We start from the raw sequence: 24,209 nt of genomic DNA on the forward strand, positions 1-24,209 counted from the left end.
CATCGCAGTCTTTCTGTCTCCTTTTCCCTCGTTCTCACACATCTCTCTGCCCTGTATCACCATCTGTTTCTCTGCATCCTTCTGCTTTGTTCTGTCACTCCACTACTAAGCCCGTGCCTCCTTCATCTCTCAATATCTCTCACGCGTTTCTGTTTCTCTCTCTCAGTCTGAAAGTCAGATTGCTGTTCTTATCTGTCCCTCTCTCCAATCAGATGTGCGGAAAGACGTCCATAAGAAGTCGCTCTCACGTTCCCTTTTCTCTAAACGGTATGTCACGAACATCAACACTTTCTTTTTACTCTTTACTGTTCTTCATTTAACATGTTCATAAAGTGGGTCTCAGTACTGTATATCTGGTGCTCTGTGTTACCACGTGAAATTTTTGTTAGCCTTGATGGTATATCTATTTCTATAAATATATATATAGGACAACTATTTCTTGTATGTCAACATACTTGGACAGTAGAGCTGGTTCAGCTAAAGGCATATCAGGTTAAAGTATATGGTTTTGTGTTGCTTTGCCAAAAACAAAGCTATTTAAAATACTGCAAACAAGTGCACAATGACTGGGTCTGAGAATTAAAGCAGACACAGGAAGTACCAAAAACCACAGTTGCCTAAAATGGCTACTTGCGAATGGCTCCAAATGTGGGTCAATACTTGTATCGCCCCCTTTCAAAGGCCCAAATTTACAATCTAAATAACCTGCTGTCTATGAAAGTCTTTACAGCTGATTTGCCTTTTTACAGGCGTCAATTTTTATGCCGTTCGCCCAATTAAATTGTATTAAGGCATAACGTGTGGCAGCGTGGCAGCTTGGAGTGACAAATGGGTGCGGACTAAAGGGACTTTGGTGGTTCGCCTACACCTTGTACTTGCTAGCTGTCATCAACAGCTGCCCAGAATTAAAATAAATAGGAAGTGGCAACTGCAGCTGCTATCGTGTTTTTCATGCAGTTTTAAAAAAAAATCTCTACTGTTTTTTCGCACTTCTCTTTATGTGGTGGACTCTGCTGTCGCTCCTTTTCCTGTTCAAGCCCATTTTGTAGCTAGTCAGCATTTAACCTAAGTGCAGTGTCATCCCCGTCCAACTACGTGCTTTTCTTTGCACAGAAGCACATATGCATAGGCAACATATCAATAATGCTGTTCCATGTTGATTAGCTGTCTGTTAGGTACCACCTCCGTGAACTGGACTTCATCCATGTTTGTGGTGACCACAAACAACCATTTTTAATGAGAGTATGTCACAAATTCTATGGTTTTCTGTTATTTTCTGCTCTGTTTTGTGTCTGTGTGATGCACCCATACAGCTTATGGATTCACCTTGCTTATTGTATTAGCTATACGTGATAAACACTTCGATCTGATTCAAACAACACAAACAGACACTTTAGTCAAACTCAGTCTTTCAAAGCTGTACTCCACAAACAAGAGGTGACATCAAGATGATTAAATCCATCTTCTAAATCATCTGCTTTTTAATGCAACTATTTAATCAGCCAAATACATGGCAGCAACTCAATGCTTTTAGGCATGTAGACATGGTCAAGACAACTTTGGGAAGTTCAAACTGAGCATGAAAAAGGGGAAGAAAGGTGATTTATGTGACTTTGAACGCGACATGGCTGTTGGTGCCAGACAGGCTGGTCTGACTTTTTCAGATTTGCTGATCTTTTGGGATTTTCCCCACACAAACATGTCTACATTTTACAGAGAATGGTCGGAAGAAGAAAAAATATCCAGTGAGCAGCAGTTCTCTGAGCAAAAATGCCTTCTTGATGTCAGAGGTCAGAGGCGAATGGCCAGACTGCTTTGAACCACTTCAACCACTCATTAGGACCAAGGTATGCTGAAGAGCATCTTTGAACACAAAACACCTTATGACCCCACCATCTGAATGATGATGGGGTCATAACCTGGTGTAAACAACATGCACTGCAAAAACTCAAAATCTTACCAAGAGTATTTGTCTTATTTCTAGTCAAAATGATCTCATTACACTTAAAATAAGACAGAATCAGCTAAAGGGCAACATTTCAGTAAGCTAAAGGAACTTGTTTCAAGAGAGTAAATCTTAAAACTAGAAAAAAAACTAGACAATTTTCACTTGTTTCACTGGCAGATTTTTTGCTTAATACAAGATATTTTAGCTTGAAATAAGTGAAAAAAAATCTGATTTTGACTAGAAATAAGACAAATACTCTTGGTAAGATTTTGAGTTTTTGCAGTGTGAAAGCATGGCTTCATCCTGCCTTGTATCAGCAGTTTATGGTGTTGCTGTTAGTGTAATGGTATGGAGGAAATCTCAATCCAATGTGCAATTAACAAATCAGCAGAAACTGTGTGATGCTGTCATGTCAATCTGAACTCAAAAACTCTCTGAGGAATGTTTCCATACGGCGTTGAATCTATGTCACAAAGAAAAAAGGTTAATTTGTTTCTTGGATTTAAATCAATTCTGTTAAGAGTAAAATGGCATTGTGTTTCTTGGAGTGTGAGTGTGAGTGCAAGAGGCGCAACTGAGAAAATTCTTGTTGGCACTGGACAGGAAACCTGGGAGAGGCTGAATCCCTGATCAGAAAGCCCAGGGAGAAGCCACTGAGGCTGGGCCAGATCCCCAGATTCCTTGTGCCCTGGAGTTCAAAACTACACTGGTCTCCTAATCCCATCCCTGGAGAAATTAACACACAAACAAATACACACACACAGCAGATGTGCATACATACAGAAAGGCATGAGCATGGTCATGTAGAGAAAAACAAACACTCTGACACAAACACATTTTTGCTCTCTGCCTCACTCACCCTCATACACATGCTTCAAATGAATGTCAAAAGCAACTTCTCCACCCTCTGGGACGGAGAACTGAATGTCTTTGTGACATGGAAGAGCTCTATACGCACTCACACATATCAGAGTAACACCAATAAGAAATTGGCTCATAGAAAGTTATAGTAAGACACACAGACACGGTGTGGGTCAGAGCAACTTTCACATGCTCATCAGGGGATGAAACAGCGGAAGTCTCGGCTGGTCTGGCCTGATTTAATGCTCGTCTCTGAATTGATTCATATGGCCTGTAAATCCCTGGGAAGCCTTCTTCTGTGTCAGGTCAGAACACACGTGCACGCAGTCATGTTGCCATCACTTGGGAGGACATTCAATTGACTTACATTCATTTCTCGGGGCTCTACTTTGACCCAAACCATAATTTCTATATGCTTAACAGAAGCTGTACCCTCGCCTTAAAATAAACCTAGTGTACTCTCACAAAGTTGACAGCCTTCCAATTCCAACTCTTTCAACATTTTTTTATGTTTCAGAATCATCTTAAAATACATTCAATTCATGTTTTATTTTCAATTTTTTGTGTCACTAATCTGCATAAAACTATTTGTTGGGGTGTTTTGTTAATTTATTGATAATAACAGTCTGATATAACCCTTTTATATATTACTCAAGGTATCTTTTGCAGTTATGAAAGCCTCAAGTCAACCCAGGAATGATTCGACAAGCGTCACAGATCATGCCTTAGCTTCAGGACCAGACTCTAAATCAGGTCTAGTGTCTTTAGATTTTTGTGTGTTGTAGTGTTTTTGTGGTAATATGCTCTTCCCCACATGAATGATGCTACCACCACCATGCTTGGCTTTAGGGGCAATATTAACGGGGATGCTCAGTGCTGGCTGTTCCCACATAATCTGTTGTGATTTTTGGCTAATATGTTCAATCTTTGTTTGATTAAGGCATAATCAAAAACTTATGGGAAGCTCACAGCTGGCTGTCATGTGACTTTTTATTGAGGGGTGACCTCCAGTTGGCCACTTTAATGAAGGCCCAGTCGTTGAAGTGTAGCACTGATGGTTACCCTTGGCTCTCATTGCTAGTACCCATTGGGTTCCTGGTTACCTGTTGGCCCAAGATTCATTGCATATACATTCATTGCATTCGTTAATAAGATAAAAGACCTTGAGATGGAGCTGGACACCTTCAGTTTATGCTTCGTTGACAGCATCCAGTTTTGTGGGCCTCCATGTAATTATTTCATGCCTTGGTTTCTACTGTGATGTACACTGTGTGAACTTATGTAGACAGCTGTGTGCATTTTCTAATAATTTCCAGTAAACTCACTTAGTTACAAGTGGATTCCAATCAAGTTGCAGAAGTATTTCAAGTAGCACTGACAGACGTAAGACATACAAAAGCTTAGGTGCAACCATCCATTCATCTATTTTTCTCCCTTGTCTTTATCTCACCTTGGCCTTCTACAATAGAACATCAGCATTGTGATGTTCATATTCTCTCAAAGATGAATTGTGCAGAGGTCGATTACCATTATCATCACAAAGTCCAAGGTTTTCTTCAACTCTCGTTCTCATCATCCACACCTAATATTTGCCATAAACCCATATAAACATGCATACTGGTTGCTGTGGAAACAGCTATCTGTCATTTACTGTTTATAACGAAGACACTGAGACATGTCACTGTAGGCAAATGAGAGAGGAGTCCCTGCAGTTTATAGAAAATTTAATTATTATCTTATTCTTGCTTGGGAAGACGTACTTTGCTAAATTTTATGTGAAAAGGATTGTTCAGAGGATTCAAATCTAAGCTGTTCTGTGTACGAGTGGCAAGCGACCAAAATAATGTGAGATTAATAAAACGAACGCAACCTAAATTTGGAATTAAATCTTTTTCGTTATTTGAAATATCTTTGATGTGGGAGCCAGCTGGTGAGTAAAAATCTGTTTGGCAGCACATTTATCAACTGTTGGCGAGTCATCTGTGTCCTGAATATTTTTTATTTTCTCATTCAAGCGTTGATATTTCAAAGACACGTCTTGGTATGAAAGCTCAAGTATTTTAAGATTTATTTTGGTCTTATGTTTGGTTTTAGATTTTGACTAAGTCCAGTTAGTGTTTTTTTTTTAAGCCTACAGCTTGATTGTGTGACTTTTGCTTTTCTTAAAGAAGTCCTGTGTTTTCCAGAGTGAGTTTCACACCAATTTAACACAAGTCTTAACAGGTAAAAACATCTGAACAAATTCTGGTTAAATCATTTGAATAGCTCTTGTCTTGCGGGAGGACTGTGATTGTGCTCAGTCTCGTATTTGCTCATTGCCCTGGCATTGGTATACGCACTGTATATCCACACCACCGAGAGTAATTTCTAGGATTGAAAATGAACTGTTTTACACTTTCATGGGTCCTGGTACAAACACAGAGACATGGAGAGATCCTGTCAGGCTAATGCATGCACACACACATCCACAGACACGAGCACACACACAAACACACACAACAATATGCAGGCTATTCATGCCAAAAGATGACAGAGTGCATTGAGAAAATGCCAAAATGCTGACTACTGAGGGAGAGAGAGCACACGGACTGAAAAATCTATGTCAGACTGCAGAGCTGGCAGAAAAGAAAAGCATTGTTGAGGGGACACACACACACACACACACACACACACACACACCTAGGCAGCCTGTGTGGTGCAAAAAATTGGAGCAAAGCGGCAGTGCATAACATAGACACACACTCATAGACATGCATGCACACATGCAACCTTTGAGGCATTGTGGTGAGATGGAAGCGCAGAAGAGCTGCCAGAGACGGAGAGAGAGGTAAGAGAAAGTGCACAAAAATGAACAAATAAAAAGAAATGGAGGTAAAGATAGATAGAGATGGATGTAAAAAAGAGAGACACAGATACACAGAAAATAAGCTTGCAACTCCTGGCAATGACCTCCTGGTGTCTCCACTCTTTTGTGCATCACCCTTTTTGTCTTTTTGCTCTTAATGGCCATGTATATTGTGCCATAGCAGAAGGAGAAGTAGAGCTGTGACTGTGCAATAATGAAACAACATCTGTGGGAAGGAGGCATCCCTAAAACACTAATGCCAAATGGCTGCTGGACCAGAAAGCAGCAGCAATCTCTCAGATCCAAAGCAGAAAAAAAGTAACATCACTAAGTCAGACAGCAAGGCGTGAACAGCTGGACAGCACAAAGATCTGATCTGATTATATGATTGCCTAGGAGCAGGCAGGTCCCCACAGCGGTACAACTTCTTCAAACCCCTAGTTGATAACCTGCCTCTCAGGCATCATAACAGCACAGGAATAATGCTCGGAAGGGCATCAGAAAGAAAAGCAGAGGACAAATCCACCAGGCACTATACGACAGAGCAGTCAGCCAAGACTCTAGCCAGACTAATCTGAGCCCCCCCTGGATTGACTACAACAAAGCGTCAATGCCCTCACGGATCCTAGACTTCTTGACACTTTAACCCTCACTGATAACCTTCAGGAACTGAAGCAGCTGATGAAAACAAGACTTGAAGTTAACTCAAAGGCCATTGCACAGCTCACCACCAAGTGTCGCACGTACAAAGGTGATGCTGCTGTTTTGCTGTGTCCCAAACTCCCCTCAGCCAGCTCAAAGAGTGAATATGGATGCACACTCAGAAACAGAGTGACCATCAGCCACCTCCTACACATGGATGACATCAACTCACTGTCAGTGCCAAAGCTGGATGAGTGTAGCAAATGTCATCAGGACACTTACAGGACACCTACTTGTACCTGAGTATAGTACAGACCAAGAAGGTCTGCAACAGTTAAATACCTCCAGAGACGGTAGACAGGTGTTAAGAATCCCTGCTCAGTGGTAGAGAGAAGACCTAAGCCTTGCAAATCATTAGATAATCAGCTAGAATAGTAAGCTGGACACAGGAAGAAATACATCACAATGATGTCAAGACAGGAAAACTTCTCACAACACACAGAGGGTTTAACCCTAAGTCCAACACCTCAAGGCTCTATGAGCAATGTGATGAAGCAGAATAAGGAGTGTTAAAACCAAAACCTGGGATGAAATAAGGAACATCTAACCCTAACTACATCAGTAGGATGGCCCTTAGGATAACCTGGTCTGAAAGCGCTTCAGGCAAAAGACATATGGTGATAAAGATGAGGAAAAGCAAATACTTTGAAAGACCAGAGGTGGAAGGAAGTGGCTGATATCAAGAGGTAGTACCAGAGGCTTAAAAAGGACAAGGAGCACACAGAGACTCTGACCATGGCAGGGCATGAACAGGTCCCAAGTACCATATCCATGAAGGCAGATGTCTATCACAGTTGACAGGACCCAAGGTTCAGGCTGCATGAAGATGCCCCTGAGACACTCCGGTACACAGCAGGATGTAAGATGCAAGCTGGGGCCAGCGTAGACTGAAAAGCTCAACCAAGTGACTGGGATAATGTACAAAAACATCTGTGCCTCATGCGGATTATAAGTCTCCAAGTCCCGCTGGGGCACGGCACTAAAAGCAGCTGAGAATAACGGGGCTAAGACCCTGTGGGACTTCAAGTTCAAGACAAGCAGCTGCTGGTTAACCAACCAGATATAGCGGTGGCTGATCAGAAGCAAAAGAGAGCAGTTGTGATAGATGTGGAAATCCCATCTGACAGTATAACATCAGAAAGAATGAGCACAAGAAGATTAAGAAGTACCCGGGGCTGAAGGAAGTCTAAAGTGATCACCATAATGGAAGAGTGGCTCCAGCAGATTCCATCCACAACATCAGAGGTCTCTGCCCATTAGAGTGCAATCCTAGGGACAGCTAAGATACTGTGCAGAACCCTGAAACAGGTTTGCCTCCAGAATTTTTTCATAGGGGTGGCCATATGGGGGCCACTAAAAGTATTTAGGTGGCACACCAAAAACAGAACAGTGCAGGTGCGCAGTAGAGGGGAGGGGTTGACGACAGGAAATTGGGAGGGACATACAAGGTGACGTAATACGAAGGGCAAAAACTGTATATTGCAGGAACAAATAACAAGTTAATGTTTCAACTCATTGTAGGGTGTCTTCCTCTCTCTTGTGATCATGTTTTTTTTTTTTTTTAAATTATTACCAACATAGGACAGTCTTGCCAGGGGGCCCACTTGGGGACCAGCAAATTTTGGGGGTTGGCCAGTGCCCCACCCCCTAGTGGGGGTCCCTGCCCTGAAACTCCCTGGCCTCTTGTAGAGAACCTGAGCTTAAAGAAGACACACCAGCCCCCATGTGAGAGGGAGATTATTAGAGAGGGAGAGAGAAAGAGAGATGCAAGAAGGGAGCTGGGAGGGAAAGAGGGAAGAGAAGAGCAGAGAAGCTTTGAAGGCAGGTGTAAAACACACACACACACACACACACACACACACACACACACACACACACACACAAACCATGTTTAAGTACTGTACAGTTGAAGCGAGGAAAGACCTGAAGGAACATAAAAGATTTAAGGCGTACAGTGTACAGCGTGCATATGTGTACACACCCACATGCACGTGCATGCATCTTAGGGCCATTGAGGTGTTGTTACTGTTTTCTTTCATATGCTGGTGTGCATGCATGCATGCGTGTGTGTGTGTGTATGTGTGTGCGCGCACGCATTCTTTATGTTTTGTTTGTGTGCTAAAGAGAAATATAATCTACCGAGTCATGGTAATATCCTTTCAGGAAGGTGTTGCCATTCAGGGATATGTGTTGACACACGCCCATGTAACCTTGGCAACCAGCAATCGCTGTGGGTGCAGAATCACATTGTGGAGGAGAGCAATTATCCAGTTAGAGTCCTCCCCTGAATCATCAAATACAGACACATAAAGTTACACACAAACACATGCACAAAAAGACAGACACACACACACACACACACACGTCTGGTCACATGACGAGTAGAGTCTCGTGTTCTAGAACACTTTGGGAAGCACACTCTCTCTTTCTCTCTCTCTCTCTCTCTCTCTCTCTCTCACACACACACACACACACACACACACACACACTGAGTTTTTCAACCTCTATTTTAACATACTGACACTCTTTTCTTCCTCTTCCTTTTTCCATAGTCATTCCTCCCCCCCACATCTCACTTTTCGTCTTCCTTCTCTTATCCATCTATCCCTCTCCCGCTCCTCTCTCACTCAGTGTGAGTGCTAGCTTGGGCCCAGCGGGTTTTCTAAGAGGGGTATGACACACCACAGCAGCAAGACCACGCACACACACAAACAGAGCTGTGATGTGAGGCAGACAGAGGGAGACAGGAAAACAGGAGAAAAAAAATGCAGTGTGCACACCACACGCACACACACAGACACACAGGCAGGTCATGCAGAGACAGACTCAGCTACTGCTGCTGAGGAGAAAGCCTGTGGCATATAGACCTGCCTCTCAGTTTTTATGTCATTTCTAGACGATTTATTTACGCATCTTTTACCTCGTCGCTCTTTCTTTCATCATGCTACAGATGACGAGAGCGACAAACCAAAGACACTTTTGGTGCTGTGTATAAAGTTTTTTGAACAACACGGTCTGGCTACAGTCTTGAGGTCAATTTTTGGTTTGAATACACAGAAACAAGTTCAAAATCCATGTATGGTTTGGTTTAACTAAACAGATTACAGCTTTCTTCTTTCATCCCTGTTGATTTCCAGGTTTGTCCAGCAGACCAGAGCTGGCCACAGTTTAGCCACATTTAACTGAGAGCTGGTGTTAATCTCCCACCATGTTTAGATCTCAAGGTGTTTGCTGTATCATTATATGGCTTGGTATTCATGTCAGGTTTGCTATTTTGAAAATGCATGACACACTCTGTGCCCGGATACCAAGGACGTAGGTGTTGGCAGCCACAGGGGACAGTGCAGTTAACTGCTTTGTTTTTGCCCTTGATGAAGTTACAGAATATAAGCTAAAAGCAGAGTGGGACATACTAGGTGCTTTGCATTTATAAATACAGCCTTTATGTTTCTTTGATGTGTTTTAAAAAGCTCAAATCGATGTTTGAACCAAATACTACTATGTTAGCTATACTTGGCTACTTAAATAGTAGTAATAATATTCACACTGTATATTTTAAAGTCTAGAAGCGGGATTCAATATAAGCCATGGTGTCACAGTCATGGTGCAGTAAGACAAAATTAAAGAAGTCATTTTAATTTTTGCTTTTATTTATTTATTATTATTATTATTATTATCTTACAGAGGAGTCGCCCCCTGCTGCCCATTAGAAGGACTACATATTAAAAGCTTTTTGACATTGGCTTCACCTCATACTGCTGATTTAGACTTTTACTCACACCGGTTATGATGTAACCTATCTGAGTGGCCGTAGCCATTATTCATGCTTGTGCATGGTGTTAATTACCTTGTGCACTGCTAACTACAATAGAAAAGAAATAAAATCCTGGGACTTTGTTGTTTTTCTCTCCTGCCTCCCCACTCTTTGTTGCGATCATGTGTTTTTCTTGGTTTTTTGTTTAGCTAATTTTGTCAATCTCTCACATCTATGAGTCCTATGACTCTGTGATCATTATTCCTTGTTTTGAGGTGATAATCATTTTTCTTTCACTGTGAAAAAGTAGCCGTCAATGCATAGAAGGAATCAGGCCAATCACAATAGCTGTCATCTGCGCTGATGTGATGTGAGCATCAGGTTCCAGCATAGAGTTTCAGAGGGTTTTGCAGTTACAATGTACCAGCAGAGCATATTTAACACAGAAACCTAAATCCCCTGTTAGTCCCATGCTTTTTTTTAAACGCAGTTTATGGCTCTGCGCTGTTCCTAACCAGAACTTTGCAGATGAACATTTGTGGATCTGCTAGCAATGTAGGCTACTGTTGTCTCCAGTTATTCTTTTTTTGGTTTTGTTTTGTTTTTTTGTTTTTTTTAGCTTTGCCTCTCCTGTGGGAAAAGACAGAATTAATAGATGACAAAGAACTTATTTGTAGCAACCAAGGGATAAAAACAATTAAAACTGTCCACTGTGCTTCCCATCTACACTTCTTTCATGTATTTTGTGTTTCTTCCTCTGCTGGGTGAATTTCCCAGTGGTTGTTCCCTTCACTCTTAAAGCCAGCAATCAGTATTTAACCTACACATAGCATCATTGCCCAAAGGTGACTTGCAGTTGAGTTGTTGCAGGCAAGCATGACTCTGTACTGGCTGGATCCCCATAATCCTTCTGTGTTAACACTGGAGGCACAAGTGTTTTCCAGCCTGAGAGAGATATTTTGATGAATGTTTATACTTTATGAGACACACACAGTTACAAGCAAAACTCACAGAGAGCACCTTGTTGTGGATTGGGTTTAAACTGTCGGGCTAGTATGAGCAATTCTTCTCGCTAAATTATAAACACTGTTATAACACATCTTGTATACGTGCTCGTTCTAATTCATGTTGGTAATGTTTCAACGTTATAATTCATGGCAATAATTTGGAAGAATTGTGAAGAGAGGCAGAAAGAGAAAGTAGTGAAACAATGTGTGCATACAGTACGATTTCAGAGAGACAGAACAGACAGTAACACAAATTAGACTGTGTACTGGAAAACATTTGTTTGATGTTGTTAACGTAGAGTGGGGAATATTAGTCCCAGCTCAGCTGAGCTGAGACTAATATAAGTCATTTGAGAGTTTTACATGGAACAAAGACAGTGAATTTTATTTTCTATGTCTTTCAGTGCAGATGCATATAAAGGGATATGGAGAACATGGTCATGCGAAATTATTAAAGAGATCAACAGCCCTTTCAGTAACATATGGCCTTTGTATTAAGACGAACCTGAACATCCATCATGAGGAAGGAGAACAAGAGAAAAAGAGGGAGAAGTGGGAGAAAGGAGAGTTGCCGTCAGTCGTGCATGGCTGCTTTTTTTTTTTCACGTAAAAGCGGCGTTTTCTGCAGCCCCTCTCCCTCTGTCTTATCTGCACCTGATCACTGTTGCCTCTCTCCTATCGCTTTGCCTCTATGTTTCTCATCAGCTCTTCCTCTCTCTTTGCTATCTCGCAGCCACTCTGCCACACTCCACGGGCTACAGCAAACGGCTCCCCTGTCGTATTATCGCTCGCACATACACGCACGCATGCACACAAACGCACACACAAAGAAGCCCGTGCGTGCATGTGTGTGTGCTTGAGGAGATGCGAACATTTAAAAACAATTGTGTTTACATGACGAGGCTACAGAATCACATGGATATGCTGTAATGTGTATGCATATAGCAACTGCCAACCTCTGCTGCTGAAAAAATTAAGTCAGCAAACATGCAAAAAAAACTAGAGTTTCTCATAAGACTGCCTACAAAAAAAGTTTTGGTTTCATTAGATAATTTAGAAATCAATAATAATAACTGAGACGAGTAGTCTTGTTTATAACTAACCCTTTTCGATTTGGTTAAGACTTAAAGTAAAAGGCTTAGCTGTAGTCAGCATCAGTCTGCTCTCTAATTTAATTAAATAATGTCAAATAATATGACTTGCTGTAAGGTATAATCCATCTGAGATGTTTGTGCTCCAAACTTCTGAGCACAAACTTCAAGTATTTTATTAGTGTTGCACTAATAAGAGATATCTGTATCTGTGTCTTGCAGTTTATGAAGACGGCTTGCTAACAAAATATCCTCGCTTTTTCTTCTTCCAGCTTATCACTTTAGAGGTCGTTACAACTAACTACCTGCCTTCATTTTACCCTATCCCTAACATCCTCCTGCCACATCTCTGTCACACCAACCCTTTGCATGTTCTCCTTCACTACATCTTGAATCTAAGTCTTCCTCTTTTTTTCTGACCTAGCAGCTCCATCTTTGACATCCTTTGCCCAGTAAATCCACCATCTCCATATCTCCCAACCATCTCACCCTCTAACTTTGTCTTCAAACTACTCGATCTGAGCTTCCCCTCTGATGTACAAATTTCTTATCCTTTCAATAGCGCTTTGAGGGGTCCCGAAAAGCGCTATATAAATGCAATCCATTATTATTATTATTATAATCCTGGTCACTCCCATTGAAGATTTTAGCATGTTCAGCTCCACCTCCTGTCTCTTTGTCAGTGCCACCATCTCCAAATCATACCAAAGTAGGTCTCTCTGCCATCGTATAGACCTTCCCTTTCACTCTTGCTGCTCTCCTTCTGTCACAAATCAAATCCCATCTGCACTCTCTTCTTCTCCTCTCTTGAGCATTGTCTGTTGCTACGGATGGTTGAACCCAGGTATTTAAACTTATCTATTTTTACTACCTTTGCTCCTTGAAGTTTCACTGTTACACCTCTGTCCCTCTCATTCACACACATGTATTCTGTCTTGCTTCTACTGACTTTCAGTCCTCTTCACTCCAGAGCATGCCTCCACCTCTCCAGGCTGTCTTGCACCTGCTCCCTGCTCTCACTACAGATCACAGTGTCACCTGCAAACATCATAGTTCACAGTGACTGCTGCCTAACCTCATCTCTCAGCATGTTGTTGGCATGTTGTTGGGAAATACTGACAGCGCATGGACGGACAGCCCAACAGATGCTACCACTGTCTCACCGTCCTCATACATGTCCTGCACCACATCGCATCAATAGTGTTCTTTCTCGGCATGAAGCCATGCTGCTGCTCACTGATCACCACCTCTCTTCTTAACCTAGCTTCAAAAACTGTTTCCCATATCTTCATGGTATGGCTCATCAGTTTCATCGCTCTGTATAAAAAAGTTTGCAAACATTAGTTGATAATTTAGCACTACACCCACGATGGTCACTTTGCAGCAACAAAATTACACTGCTGCTTTGAGATGCATCCAGAAAATGTCACATCTTTTAAATGCAGTCTACACATACACATATAGACACAGCTGCCTGAGCAGTGGAGCATATGGAGCACTGGCATTCCTGCTACTAAACTAAGGCAATAAAAGTTATAGTTTTGCCAGCCATATCTTATCATTACACAGTCCCTGCAATCATCCACTGGTCCCCTTAGTCTTAACCACTAAACCAGCCAGGGTCATGGGGGATGGAAGCTATAACACTGGGTGAGAGGCAGGGTATACTGTGATCAGGTCAACAGTCCAGCACAGGGCTAATACAGAGAGACAGACAACCATGCACACTAATTTAGAATTACCAGTTAAGTTAACATGCGTGAAACCACAGAAACTACAAACTACACACAGATTCCCCCACTGAGCAGTCAAGCGAATTCATAACCGATAATGCTGCGGAAAATACTGACAGCGCATGGACGGAGAGCCCAACAGATGCCAGACAAATCATGTACAAAGCAAGAAATATCCACAAATCTATCACACTGTAATATATTCACATGCACGCCGCTCCAAGTGAGCGGCTGCAGCACAGCAGCTTGCCTTTCTCTTTCGTGCTGTGTGCATGCAGAAAGAGTAAAAGTTTCAGACGAACACTCTGAAACTTTCTTGCAATTCCCTACGGTTTTTGATTCATCCAAATTGTTGGCACTTTGTTGCAGTTGCTAGACTTTGAAGATGCCCTCATGAGGACTGACTCTCAGATTTAAGACGGTTCAGGAAGGTTCACTTATCCAAATCATGTTTGAATTTGTCGTTTGGCTATTTCATTTACAGAAATCTTTTTAAAGCTGTCATATGGGCTACGCAATATATTTCAATACTGAAGTATCCATTTTTTTCTAATAATCATTCCCTATCCTTATCCACTTGTCTACATAGGTTTCAGATGCATTGTTGGTTTATGCAACATCCTAAATCTAACTAGATTAGACTAGTGCAGGTGATGGTTTCTTGACTTAGCCTAAGAGTTGAGGAACTTGTTTTTTTTGTTTGTTTGTTTGTTTGTTTTTTTAAAAAAACAGCTAAAATGATACACCTTTTTAAAATTTACCTTCATTGCTATAATTGGTCATTATTATGGCTTGATACACTGAATAAGCAGCATTAGAAAGCATCTATATATAGCAATCTATTACTGAAACTCACACACACTGATATATTCTCAGTGCCATCAGCTGAGACTAAAATAAGTCTTTGATTATTCAACTATCAAAACATAACCAATGCCAGATGTGAGACAACAGCTTCAAAGTTTGCTTCTTTATGAGAGACACATGAGTGAAAGAAAGCCTTTGACATTTTATTTGCTTTACACTTTATAGAATATTTTATTACCACAGTAATCTATGCTCCAACTTTAATGTATGTATCTTGTGCATTTGTATATCGCGAGCCTATTAGTTGTAAAAAGTGGCTGTAAAACTGCAACCTTATATGTGTGTGTGTGTGTGTGTGCCTGTGTAGTAAAGGGAGTGACCCACACACACTGACACAACCTCTGATGTGGTCTTAAGGCTTTGGCAACTTTCTGTCAAATACCAAGCCAATAAAGCATGTTCAAATTAATTAAAAGGGATTTTTACTCACGGGTTGTACATTGTTTTCAGCGTTATTTAAACTATTCTTTAAACTCAGTTTTGTTTTATTGGAGCCACAGTTATTCTTCCCAGTATTTGAATGTGACAAGTTGATTGATCGTCTCTGGAAAAGTACATTTATTTTCTGGTTTTGCAATAAAGTAAAGTGTTGGAGGAGAGTGGACAGAGAGGGGCTGTTTACAAAAAAAGACAATGAACGCGGCTGTCAGCTGTAGAAGCGCTCTAGTTACAACACCAACAACAATAACAACAAATTCAGAATAAAAATACTAAACGTTCATGCCAAGTAAGCGGACTGAAAGGAGCTTCTCCACTTGGCTTCCCTGTGTTTCCTGTGTGGTCCGCTCAAAGGGTTAAAGCCCAAAGTGAACTGAATTGTAAGAAGTTGGTTTCCAAGGGAAACTGTTCGCACCGTTCCAGCTGAGGCGGGACAAACCAACTGTGTGACACGGAGGGGGTAGGGGTGGGTCGATAAAATAGCGAATTAATTTCAAGCTACATCTGCTATTACATCATTGTAAGAACGTTTCGGTGTAGCGACCTGCTATTAAAACCCCCGTAGTAACGGTGGTTGTCGTTAAATACATTTTAAAGAGACGAGGGTGATATTATTACTTCCCTCCACCCCTTCGGTACAGCTAGAGTGCTGGGGTCCCTGCCAAGTCGGTTTGAAAAGAGCAGACAAAGGCTTTGAGCCCAGGACGCCCCTCTCTCTCTCTCTCACTCTGCCTATAAAGCCGCTCCAACTCTATCTTTTTTGCTTTTCTACCATGGGGTCGCTTCTTAATACGTGTCGGTAAGCGAGTTGGTTTTGTTTTTACTTTCTTAATCTGAAATGTATGACCGTCTGGATCCTCGCACGGCGGAGAGAGGAAGGCTTTTTGTAGGTATAATACAAGGAAGCGTCGTCTGAGAGAGGGAGCGAGAGGGGGAAGGATTGACGCTTTTCCTCCTCTCCTCCTCCTTCTTCCTTTCGCCCCCTCTCCTCTTTTTGGCGGAGAGAGGGGTTGAGGCAGGAATAAACGCTCTTTTTTGTTGTTTTTTCCCCCTTTTTTCTTTTTTAATACATTTGAATCCTACTGCGCAACCAGACCGGATCACGTGGCACTGGAGGGAGTTTGATCGATTTTGCACAGTTCAGTGTGAGAAAAAGAAAAAGAGAAACACACAACTCCAATTTCTTCTTCTTCTCTTTTTCTTTTTTTTACTTCTGTGGATAGCTGGGACTGTTGATACTTTTGCATTTTGTGCGAGAGGAGGGTGTGATTGAGTTGAGTCTTCTGTTTTTCTTTTAAGCCTTGGAGGTGTGGAGTATTAATTTTTATATGCCTGGGTTTTGAAAAACAATGGAGACGCACATTTCGTGCCTCTTCCCAGAAATTTTGGCAATGATTTTCAGTTATCTGGACGTGAGGGACAAAGGCAGGGTAGCCCAAGTGTGCATCGCTTGGAGGGACGCATCCTACCACAAGTCAGTGTGGAGGGGGGTGGAAGCCAAGCTGCACCTCCGCCGGGCAAATCCCTCCTTATTCCCCAGCCTCCAGGCCAGGGGCATCCGGAGGGTCCAGATCCTGTCTCTGCGCCGCAGCCTGAGCTATGTCATCCAGGGAATGCCAAACATCGAGTCCCTCAATCTGTCCGGCTGCTACAACCTCACGGATAACGGGCTGGGCCATGCGTTCGTGCAGGAGATCCCATCACTTCGGGTTTTGAACCTGAGTCTGTGCAAGCAGATAACAGACTCTAGTCTAGGGAGGATTGCTCAGTATCTGAAGAACCTGGAGGTGCTGGAGCTTGGTGGCTGCAGCAACATCACCAACACTGGGCTTCTGTTGATAGCCTGGGGCCTCCACAGACTCAAGAGCCTCAATCTGAGGTCCTGCAGGCATGTCTCAGATGTGGGGATTGGACATTTGGCGGGCATGACCCGTAGCGCAGCAGAGGGCTGCTTGAACTTGGAGTACCTGACCCTCCAAGACTGTCAGAAACTGACAGACCTGTCACTCAAACACATTTCCAAGGGGCTGACCAAGCTCCGGGTACTGAACCTGAGCTTTTGTGGGGGGATCTCAGATGCAGGGATGATCCACCTCTCACATATGACTTCCCTGTGGAGCCTCAACCTACGCTCCTGTGACAACATAAGCGACACGGGGACGATGCACCTTGCCATGGGCACCCTAAGACTCTCTGGGCTTGATGTTTCGTTCTGTGACAAGATAGGGGACCAGACTCTGGCGTACATCGCTCAGGGGTTGTACCAGCTCAAGTCCCTGTCCCTGTGCTCGTGTCACATCTCCGACGACGGGATAAACCGGATGGTGAGGCAGATGCACGAGCTGAGGACCCTTAACATTGGACAGTGCGTGCGCATCACGGACAAAGGGCTGGAGCTCATAGCGGACCACCTCACCCAGCTGGTGGGCATCGACCTGTATGGATGTACCAAGATCACCAAGAGGGGACTGGAGAGGATCACACAGCTCCCCTGCCTTAAAGTGTTGAACCTGGGACTCTGGCAGATGACAGAGAGTGAGAAAGTGAGGTGATTGGAAATGCTTGGTTTTTTGTTTTTGTTTTGGGAGTGTGTGTTATTTTTCTTTTTTGGATGGAGACAGAGCAGGAAAAGGGAGGGCTGTGTGGGCAGAGGAGTTTCTTTTCTTATTTAAAAAGAGAGAAATCCTTCCTTTTTTCCCTTCTGTGTAAGGTGTGCTTCTCCCATGTGACCAGGATGTATGCTCAAAATGTTTTATTTTTCTTTCTGTTGGCCTTGCAGGACTGAAATCAGTGTTTGACTCCAATATTCAGCCTGGCAGAAAGCAATTCAAAACTTCTGTCATGAGCTCACGAAAATCCCTGTTAAACGCAATGTTTTGATCTCAAATCGAGTTTTAAGACCTCACAGAAATTGGACATGGGACTAGAATAACTTCAGCTTGTTTGCCAGATTTTGTTTCCAATCAGGTGTCGTTTTCCCTAATGGAAGAATCGGCTTCTCTTCCTGACACTTGCTTCCAGAAAATTCTGGATGCGAAAACTTGCATCCATCCTTAAAAGTCAAAAAGAGAGGTTTTAAAACTCCAATGTGGGACTTTTATTTTTGCAGTGAGTCTGAGGCATTTACGACTAATCTCCGCTACAGCCATCACGCCTAAAAAAAAAAAACACAAAAAACCCCACAAAAAACAAAAAAACCCCAACACACACACAGACACACAAAAAACATTTGGCTACCTCGTATGTGGTTATTTTCAAAGGGTGTATACTGTTAAGAAGGAAAGAGAGACTGGGAGAAAATGTGCCTAAAGGGACTTGTGTCTGCCCCCTCCCCCATCCCTCCATCGCCTCTCTCTACCCTCCCTCCCTCTTCCCTGAGCAGAGCTAGAGAAAGGAGACCAGGACACAATCTAACTACCTTTGTTAATTTACCCCCATAAACAGGAGCAATTTCCCAGAGAGAGCCACGAGAGGGGGAAAGGGGAAGGCGGGCTGTCAGATCCAGTCAGAAAGTGAGAGGACGTCGCTTTATGCAAAATACATTAAAAACCTGCTTGAGTGCAAGAGCTTTTTATATTGTTCAGTTTTTCCTTCCTTTTTTTTAAAGGGATAAAGTCCAACTTTACACCCTGTTAGAGATGCATTGCATTCAAGCTTTGATCAATATAAAGGAGATGCGATTGCAAGCCTATACCTGTAGTGATTCTATAACGATAGATGCATGTTAAAGGTATGATCGGACCATCGTTAAAAACCCAGTGTATGTCCTTACAGGATTATTAGGCTGTAGGTATTTTTGTTGTGAAAGGGATGCTGGTGGAGATAAATGTCAAGTGAATGTTGCTCAGAGCGTCGTACTTCAAATTGAAGTGATTTCTATATCTTAGCCTTTATTCGTGGAAACAAATCAGGGTTCGTGTCGTGGCTTTTCTTTTCCCACGTTTATACTACACATTCATATTCATGTTGCTCTCACCGGTATATAGAGAGAGGAGGAAGAAGAGGAGGAGTTTTTTTCTTTTTTTACCCTCTTCTTTTTCCTACCATCTCTCACCCTTCTTCTCCCTGAATAAAAATACCCCAAATCCATTTTGAGACATGCTTAGAATAAGGAGTAATCGATTATTTTTCTTTCTCTCCCCTCCCGTCTCTGGTTACAAGCAGAATGCGTCTCTCTCACTCACTCACTCACTCACTCACTCACTCACCCTCTCTCCACCTCGCTATTCCCCATCTCTCTCTCTCACTCTCTCTCTTTCACACACACACATACGCATTTAGGCTGTACACACATGCACACACGCGCACGCACACCGACGCCAGTGTGTGCGCGTTTTAATGTAATGCAATGACCTGCTAGAAAATTAATCTACGGATGTGCGTCCTGCTGAAAAAGCTGTGTGTGAGTGAGTGCGTGTGCGTGTGTTTGACAATAAAAAGATGTACTGTATATTATGTGTTTGTAAAGAGAAAAAAAATGCAGAATCCCAAAATTAAATTGTTTTATATTCTTACGGTTAAAACAATTAAAGATATTTATATAATGAACAAACGAGAGCGGTGTGGATTACTTTTGTGTAGGTGTAGCGCTTCATTGTTTTCTGTTTTGTTTTGTTTTTTTTGTTTTGGAGGGTTAATATAAAAAAAATACCCACAAGGTATTTTAATCTTGTTTCCCATAAAGACAATCACAACTGCTCTGGTCTTGTCCTACAAAGATATATTCCATATTCAAGCGCATTTAAGACAATGAGGTCTCTTATTTTCATACATTACTCCCAATAATCGCCCACGCATCTCTGAGCATTGTCCCTCATCAGTCCTGTCTTGCTTCTCAAAAGGGCTGAAAAAATTTCTCTTGTGTTGTTTTATTATTTATGAGCAGATTCAAAATGGATGCTTGCCGTCTTGATTTGGCTGCCAGGGCCTGTGTAATTAATTATCACCAAGGCGTTTATTGCAGGAAACTGTTCTACCCTGCTGATTTTTTTTCTAATCATAAACGTCTGTTTTGTTTTCTTTTTTGTCCTCTATCCTCTACCAAAAGGTGTTTAGCTTAACTGAGTTCCAGATGCAACTCTCAGGGTTTGTTTTTTCTTTTTGGCTTGGGGCGGGGGGAGTTTGGTGGATTTCCTGGTTTAAATGAAAGGTTTGGGGCATTTAGTCTGGATCCTTTTCGCAGTGTTTTACTTCACATGTGGCAGAGCTGCGTCTGTGCAGCTGCATGTGCGGCGTAATGAGATCTAAAAGTTGGTTAGAGCAGATCTCCCTCTTCTCTGCTTTCCATCAGGACGTGTCCTGTGTGTGAAGTGACACCACACACACACACACACACACACACACACACACACACACACACACACACACACAGGGGGTTGCCAGGCCAGTCAGTAGCCATTGTCTCCCTTTAGAAGTTAGAAAGGCAGGTTTGGGTGCTTTTTTTTTCTTCTCTTCCTCTCTTTCTCCTCTTGTTCAGTCACGCATACCAGATCCTAGACCAGGCAAGAGACCCCTCTCCCCCCTTACTTTGCTCCCCCCCACTTACCACCATGCACACACACACACACACAGACTGCTTTTTAGCATTCCACACCATCATTCAAAGCATTTAAGCATTCTCTCTCCCCTGACTCTCTGTCCATGGGGATTTGGGGATAAAGGCCAGCAGAGGGATTGTTGACCACAGGGACAGAGAGAGACAGAAAGAAAGACACACACACACACACTCACAGAATGCCAGTGTTTGCTGTTTCTTAAGTTTGCTTTAGCTGGCCTTTGGTCTTGTGCAATAACGCTGCAACCAGTGCACACTGAGATGTGGAAAAAAAAAAGAGATACACAGTGTGTGACATTTTGAGCAGCTTTGTCCCAGAAGCATCTCAAACCTGTTTGTCAGCCACAGAAAGACAGGACCTATGAGCTACTGTTGCTGATGTAATTTGACCCCTGCATTAGTGTTGCTTTAAATCTACCAGAAAATGTGTGTTTATGTGCTAAATGCCTGAGTTAGATTAGGAGTTCCTACATGCTGCAGCAAGACGACATGAAGCCATAGGAGTAAAGTAAAAGAGGTGTGACACTGAGATAAACTGTAGCTCGGATGCTGTTTAATGAATAGAAGTCGGAGACGTACAATGCAGCTAATTGTTTCTTTATCGTTTGACATTTGTGCATGCAGACCTTTACCGAGCAGATACGGAAGACAAGGTCATATCGTGGGTTTCTACAGAAAGGTCGGCAGGCTGAAGTGTAGACTGACGAAGATGCAATCAGCTACATTCAAATGATAATGCAATACTTTATTAATCCCTACAGGGAAAATCCCTTTCTGTCCACTACACTCTATAGGGAGGTCAAAGGTCAGACTCTGCTCCTGAGCCCCCCGCTGCTGGGTGCTACTGGGGGACACACGAACACAGTGAAGAGCCGTCATGTTTTAACATTATATCTGCTTGCTCCTCACTGTTTTGCTGTAAGTCCCTGGAGGTTGTGCAAAAGAACTAAGAGGCATCGGCCCATCCTACTTTAAAATATTGAAGGTTTTCTTCTCAATTAAAAACAAAATCTCATCAATAATCTAGGAGAATACAAACATGAATGACTCAATTTGCATTTCGAACAAATAGAGAGAGAGCTGAGTGAGTTTAAATCCTGGGCATTCAGCATTATGTGTTTAGTAGGCATGATATATCACTCTGTGCATAGACTGCAAGTACAAAAACCAGGTTCTACCAGTGTTTTCATGAACAGTAAAGTAACTTGCATGAAAATATCGTGATTTGTGTAAAAACTAAACATGTGAGCTCATTTGCACTGAATGTTTCTGACTGCACACTCTCCTTTAGGACAGTTGCACTTCTCTTTGGTAATAACTGTACAAATGCACAGCAGGAAAAGCCGTCCCTCTTCCTCCAGTTTTGGTTCGTTTTTTGCACATGACACGTGCATCATTTATAATCCATTTAAAAAGCAGTGAACAGTTTGGCTCCTGCCTGATCCTATACTATAGGACATAGGGGTGACGAGAATGTTAGCTTTTGGGAGAAGAAGCTTGTCTGCTTCAGTTAAAGTCAATTAAAACTGCATACTAGCTTACAAATTAAAATAGCTGTAATTTCCACATCCAATCCAAGGTTCTATCTTCTATGGTTGCTTAATGATATAATCTCTCTTTAGCCAGCAAAACCAAATGTCCAGACATGATTGATCCACATGGCTAGCAAAGAGGAATTTACAGCTTCAGAATAACATTGAGAGCCACTGCTATGCTTTTAAGCTCTACTTATCCTTGTTGATGAATATCACAAAAGGCTGACTACCTGACTACCACCACTCTCCTCAGGTTTTCACTTTGTCGTGGATCCTAAAGGTTCAGCATTGCACTCGGGCAAAAGAGCGTGTGCACTGTAGGAAGCTAGGATGAAAAGGACTTCATGTAAAGAACATATTGTAGCTTCCTCTCAGTGAGATTGTCTCTTCCCCCTCACAGATCCTGCCTGCCTGCCTGTATGACTGACAGCTCCCAAACAAAGTTACTTCAAAAACTTACAGGCACTTAAATCAGACAAAACCAACATTTCTGCTGCATATAGGTCACTGAGAAAACCTTTTCATACTATTCATAGCACTGTTTTTGCTTTTGAAATCTGTTTTATGTGTGTGTGCGTGTTTGGCCTGCAAGTTGTAAAAGTTGAACTGTGACTTGTCACGTTGTGCTCTGAACCACATTTCCTGTCAGGCGGAGAGGAACGGTGTTATGTATGTGTGCGAGAGTTTTTTACTGCTATCATTAAAGGAATAGTTCGCCATTAAAAGGCGAACTGGGGTTTTTCACAACAAAGCAGCAGGGATATTAGCAGCGGAGTGTTACTGCCCTCCCCCACATGCCTTTGGCTGCAGCAGCTTCTTGTCTGTCTCTCCCGTCTGCTGTGTTGTCTGTCTGTCTGTCTTTCTGGCCTGTTTTTAGATCTCTGCCTGTCTGCTGGTCAGGTTTCATCCTCGCCTTTTTTTTTCTTATTCTTCTTGTCAACTTATTTTGAAGGCTTATTTCCTTCCTGTCTCCTCACCTCTCTACTTCCCATTCTTATCTTACCTTTGTCTTTCTCTTTTCAACACCAAGTTTATTTCTCTTTTTCCTTTTGTGCTCCTTTCTTATTTTTCTCAGTCTTTACCTCCCCCTTACAATTCCCATTTCTTTGCCCACCATCCCTGCCTTCTTCCTCCTCTTTGTGGCACCTGGTGTTGAGGTGTCGCTGAGGTACAGTAGACGGCTCTACCGTCTGCTGTAGAGCTGTCCCCGGGGCCCTCGGGGGCCCAGTGTGTCTATGTGCTTCAGGAAACTTTTTTTTTTTTCAAACCAGCAGCTCCAGTCAAGAACATTTGGCATTGCTTCTGATTTAGGCATCCATGCACATACTGTACACACTTTTCAGAACCAGTGTTGGTCAAAAAATAGCATTAAAAGAGCAGAGGGGGGATGGTGTGGTCTTATTGTAACTTACTGGTTTTAAAGCTGGCATAGTCAGGGAAGAGGCAGAGGAGCGGAAGAAAAAGCACCTCTGTCCGACAGTCTGCTGTAGTCAGCACCCAACCTGTAGATAGGAACAGTGGCAAAGCAGTAAAGCAGAGAGAGGAAGATAGAAAAGTAGAGAAGTGGTAAAAATTGAGGAGGGGAACGGGGCAAGAAACAGATGAAGAAAAGTTGAGGTTGGTGAGAAAGAGAAGGAGAGGGAGAGAGGAATCTGTGAGTCACTGTTTAACTGTGGGCTGCAAGAAGTCGGCTAGCCATGTTAAAATACCGTCTGCACACGCACACACACACACACACACACACACACACACACACACACACACCAAAACTCCTTCAAAATACAAAAATCAGCCTAAACTCCAACAATAGCTGGCTAAACACACACGTGTCCACACACACATATTAAAATGACCTATGTAAAAGAATAAAATAA

General features: G+C 42.5%; 2 protein-coding genes across 8 annotated transcripts in view; one reads left to right on the forward strand and one right to left on the reverse strand.

The window, feature by feature from the left end:
- Positions 1 to 24,209, reverse strand: part of wnt5b (wingless-type MMTV integration site family, member 5b) — an 89,108-nt gene that overhangs the window by 18,455 nt on the left and 46,444 nt on the right. For 4 of the 7 annotated variants that reach the window (XM_025899637.1, XM_005451680.4, XM_005451681.4 and 1 more), the window contains one exon: positions 23,748 to 23,837. The exons of 2 other annotated variants lie outside the window; for them this stretch is intronic. In XM_025899637.1, the coding sequence (XP_025755422.1) occupies positions 23,748 to 23,765 (18 nt within the window). In that variant the 5' untranslated portion in view covers positions 23,766 to 23,837. Of the gene's footprint in view, positions 1 to 8,495; positions 8,601 to 23,747; positions 23,838 to 24,209 lie in introns of those variants that run through there. One more of the 7 variants, XM_025899636.1, reaches the window with a different exon arrangement.
- fbxl14b (F-box and leucine-rich repeat protein 14b) lies at positions 15,902 to 19,795 on the forward strand. The gene has a single exon (XM_025899638.1). It carries the CDS (start codon positions 16,596 to 16,598, stop codon positions 17,796 to 17,798), a length of 1,203 nt encoding a protein of 400 aa, XP_025755423.1. The 5' UTR covers positions 15,902 to 16,595; the 3' UTR covers positions 17,799 to 19,795.

Source organism: Oreochromis niloticus, linkage group LG17 (genome assembly GCF_001858045.2).
Source record: "Oreochromis niloticus isolate F11D_XX linkage group LG17, O_niloticus_UMD_NMBU, whole genome shotgun sequence".
NCBI classification, from domain to species: Eukaryota; Metazoa; Chordata; class Actinopteri; order Cichliformes; family Cichlidae; genus Oreochromis; species Oreochromis niloticus.

Excerpts from the sequence above, each read along its gene's own strand:
- fbxl14b (XM_025899638.1), top strand. The coding sequence starts at position 16,596 with ATGGAGACGCACATTTCGTGCCTCTTCCCAGAAATTTTGGCAATGATT.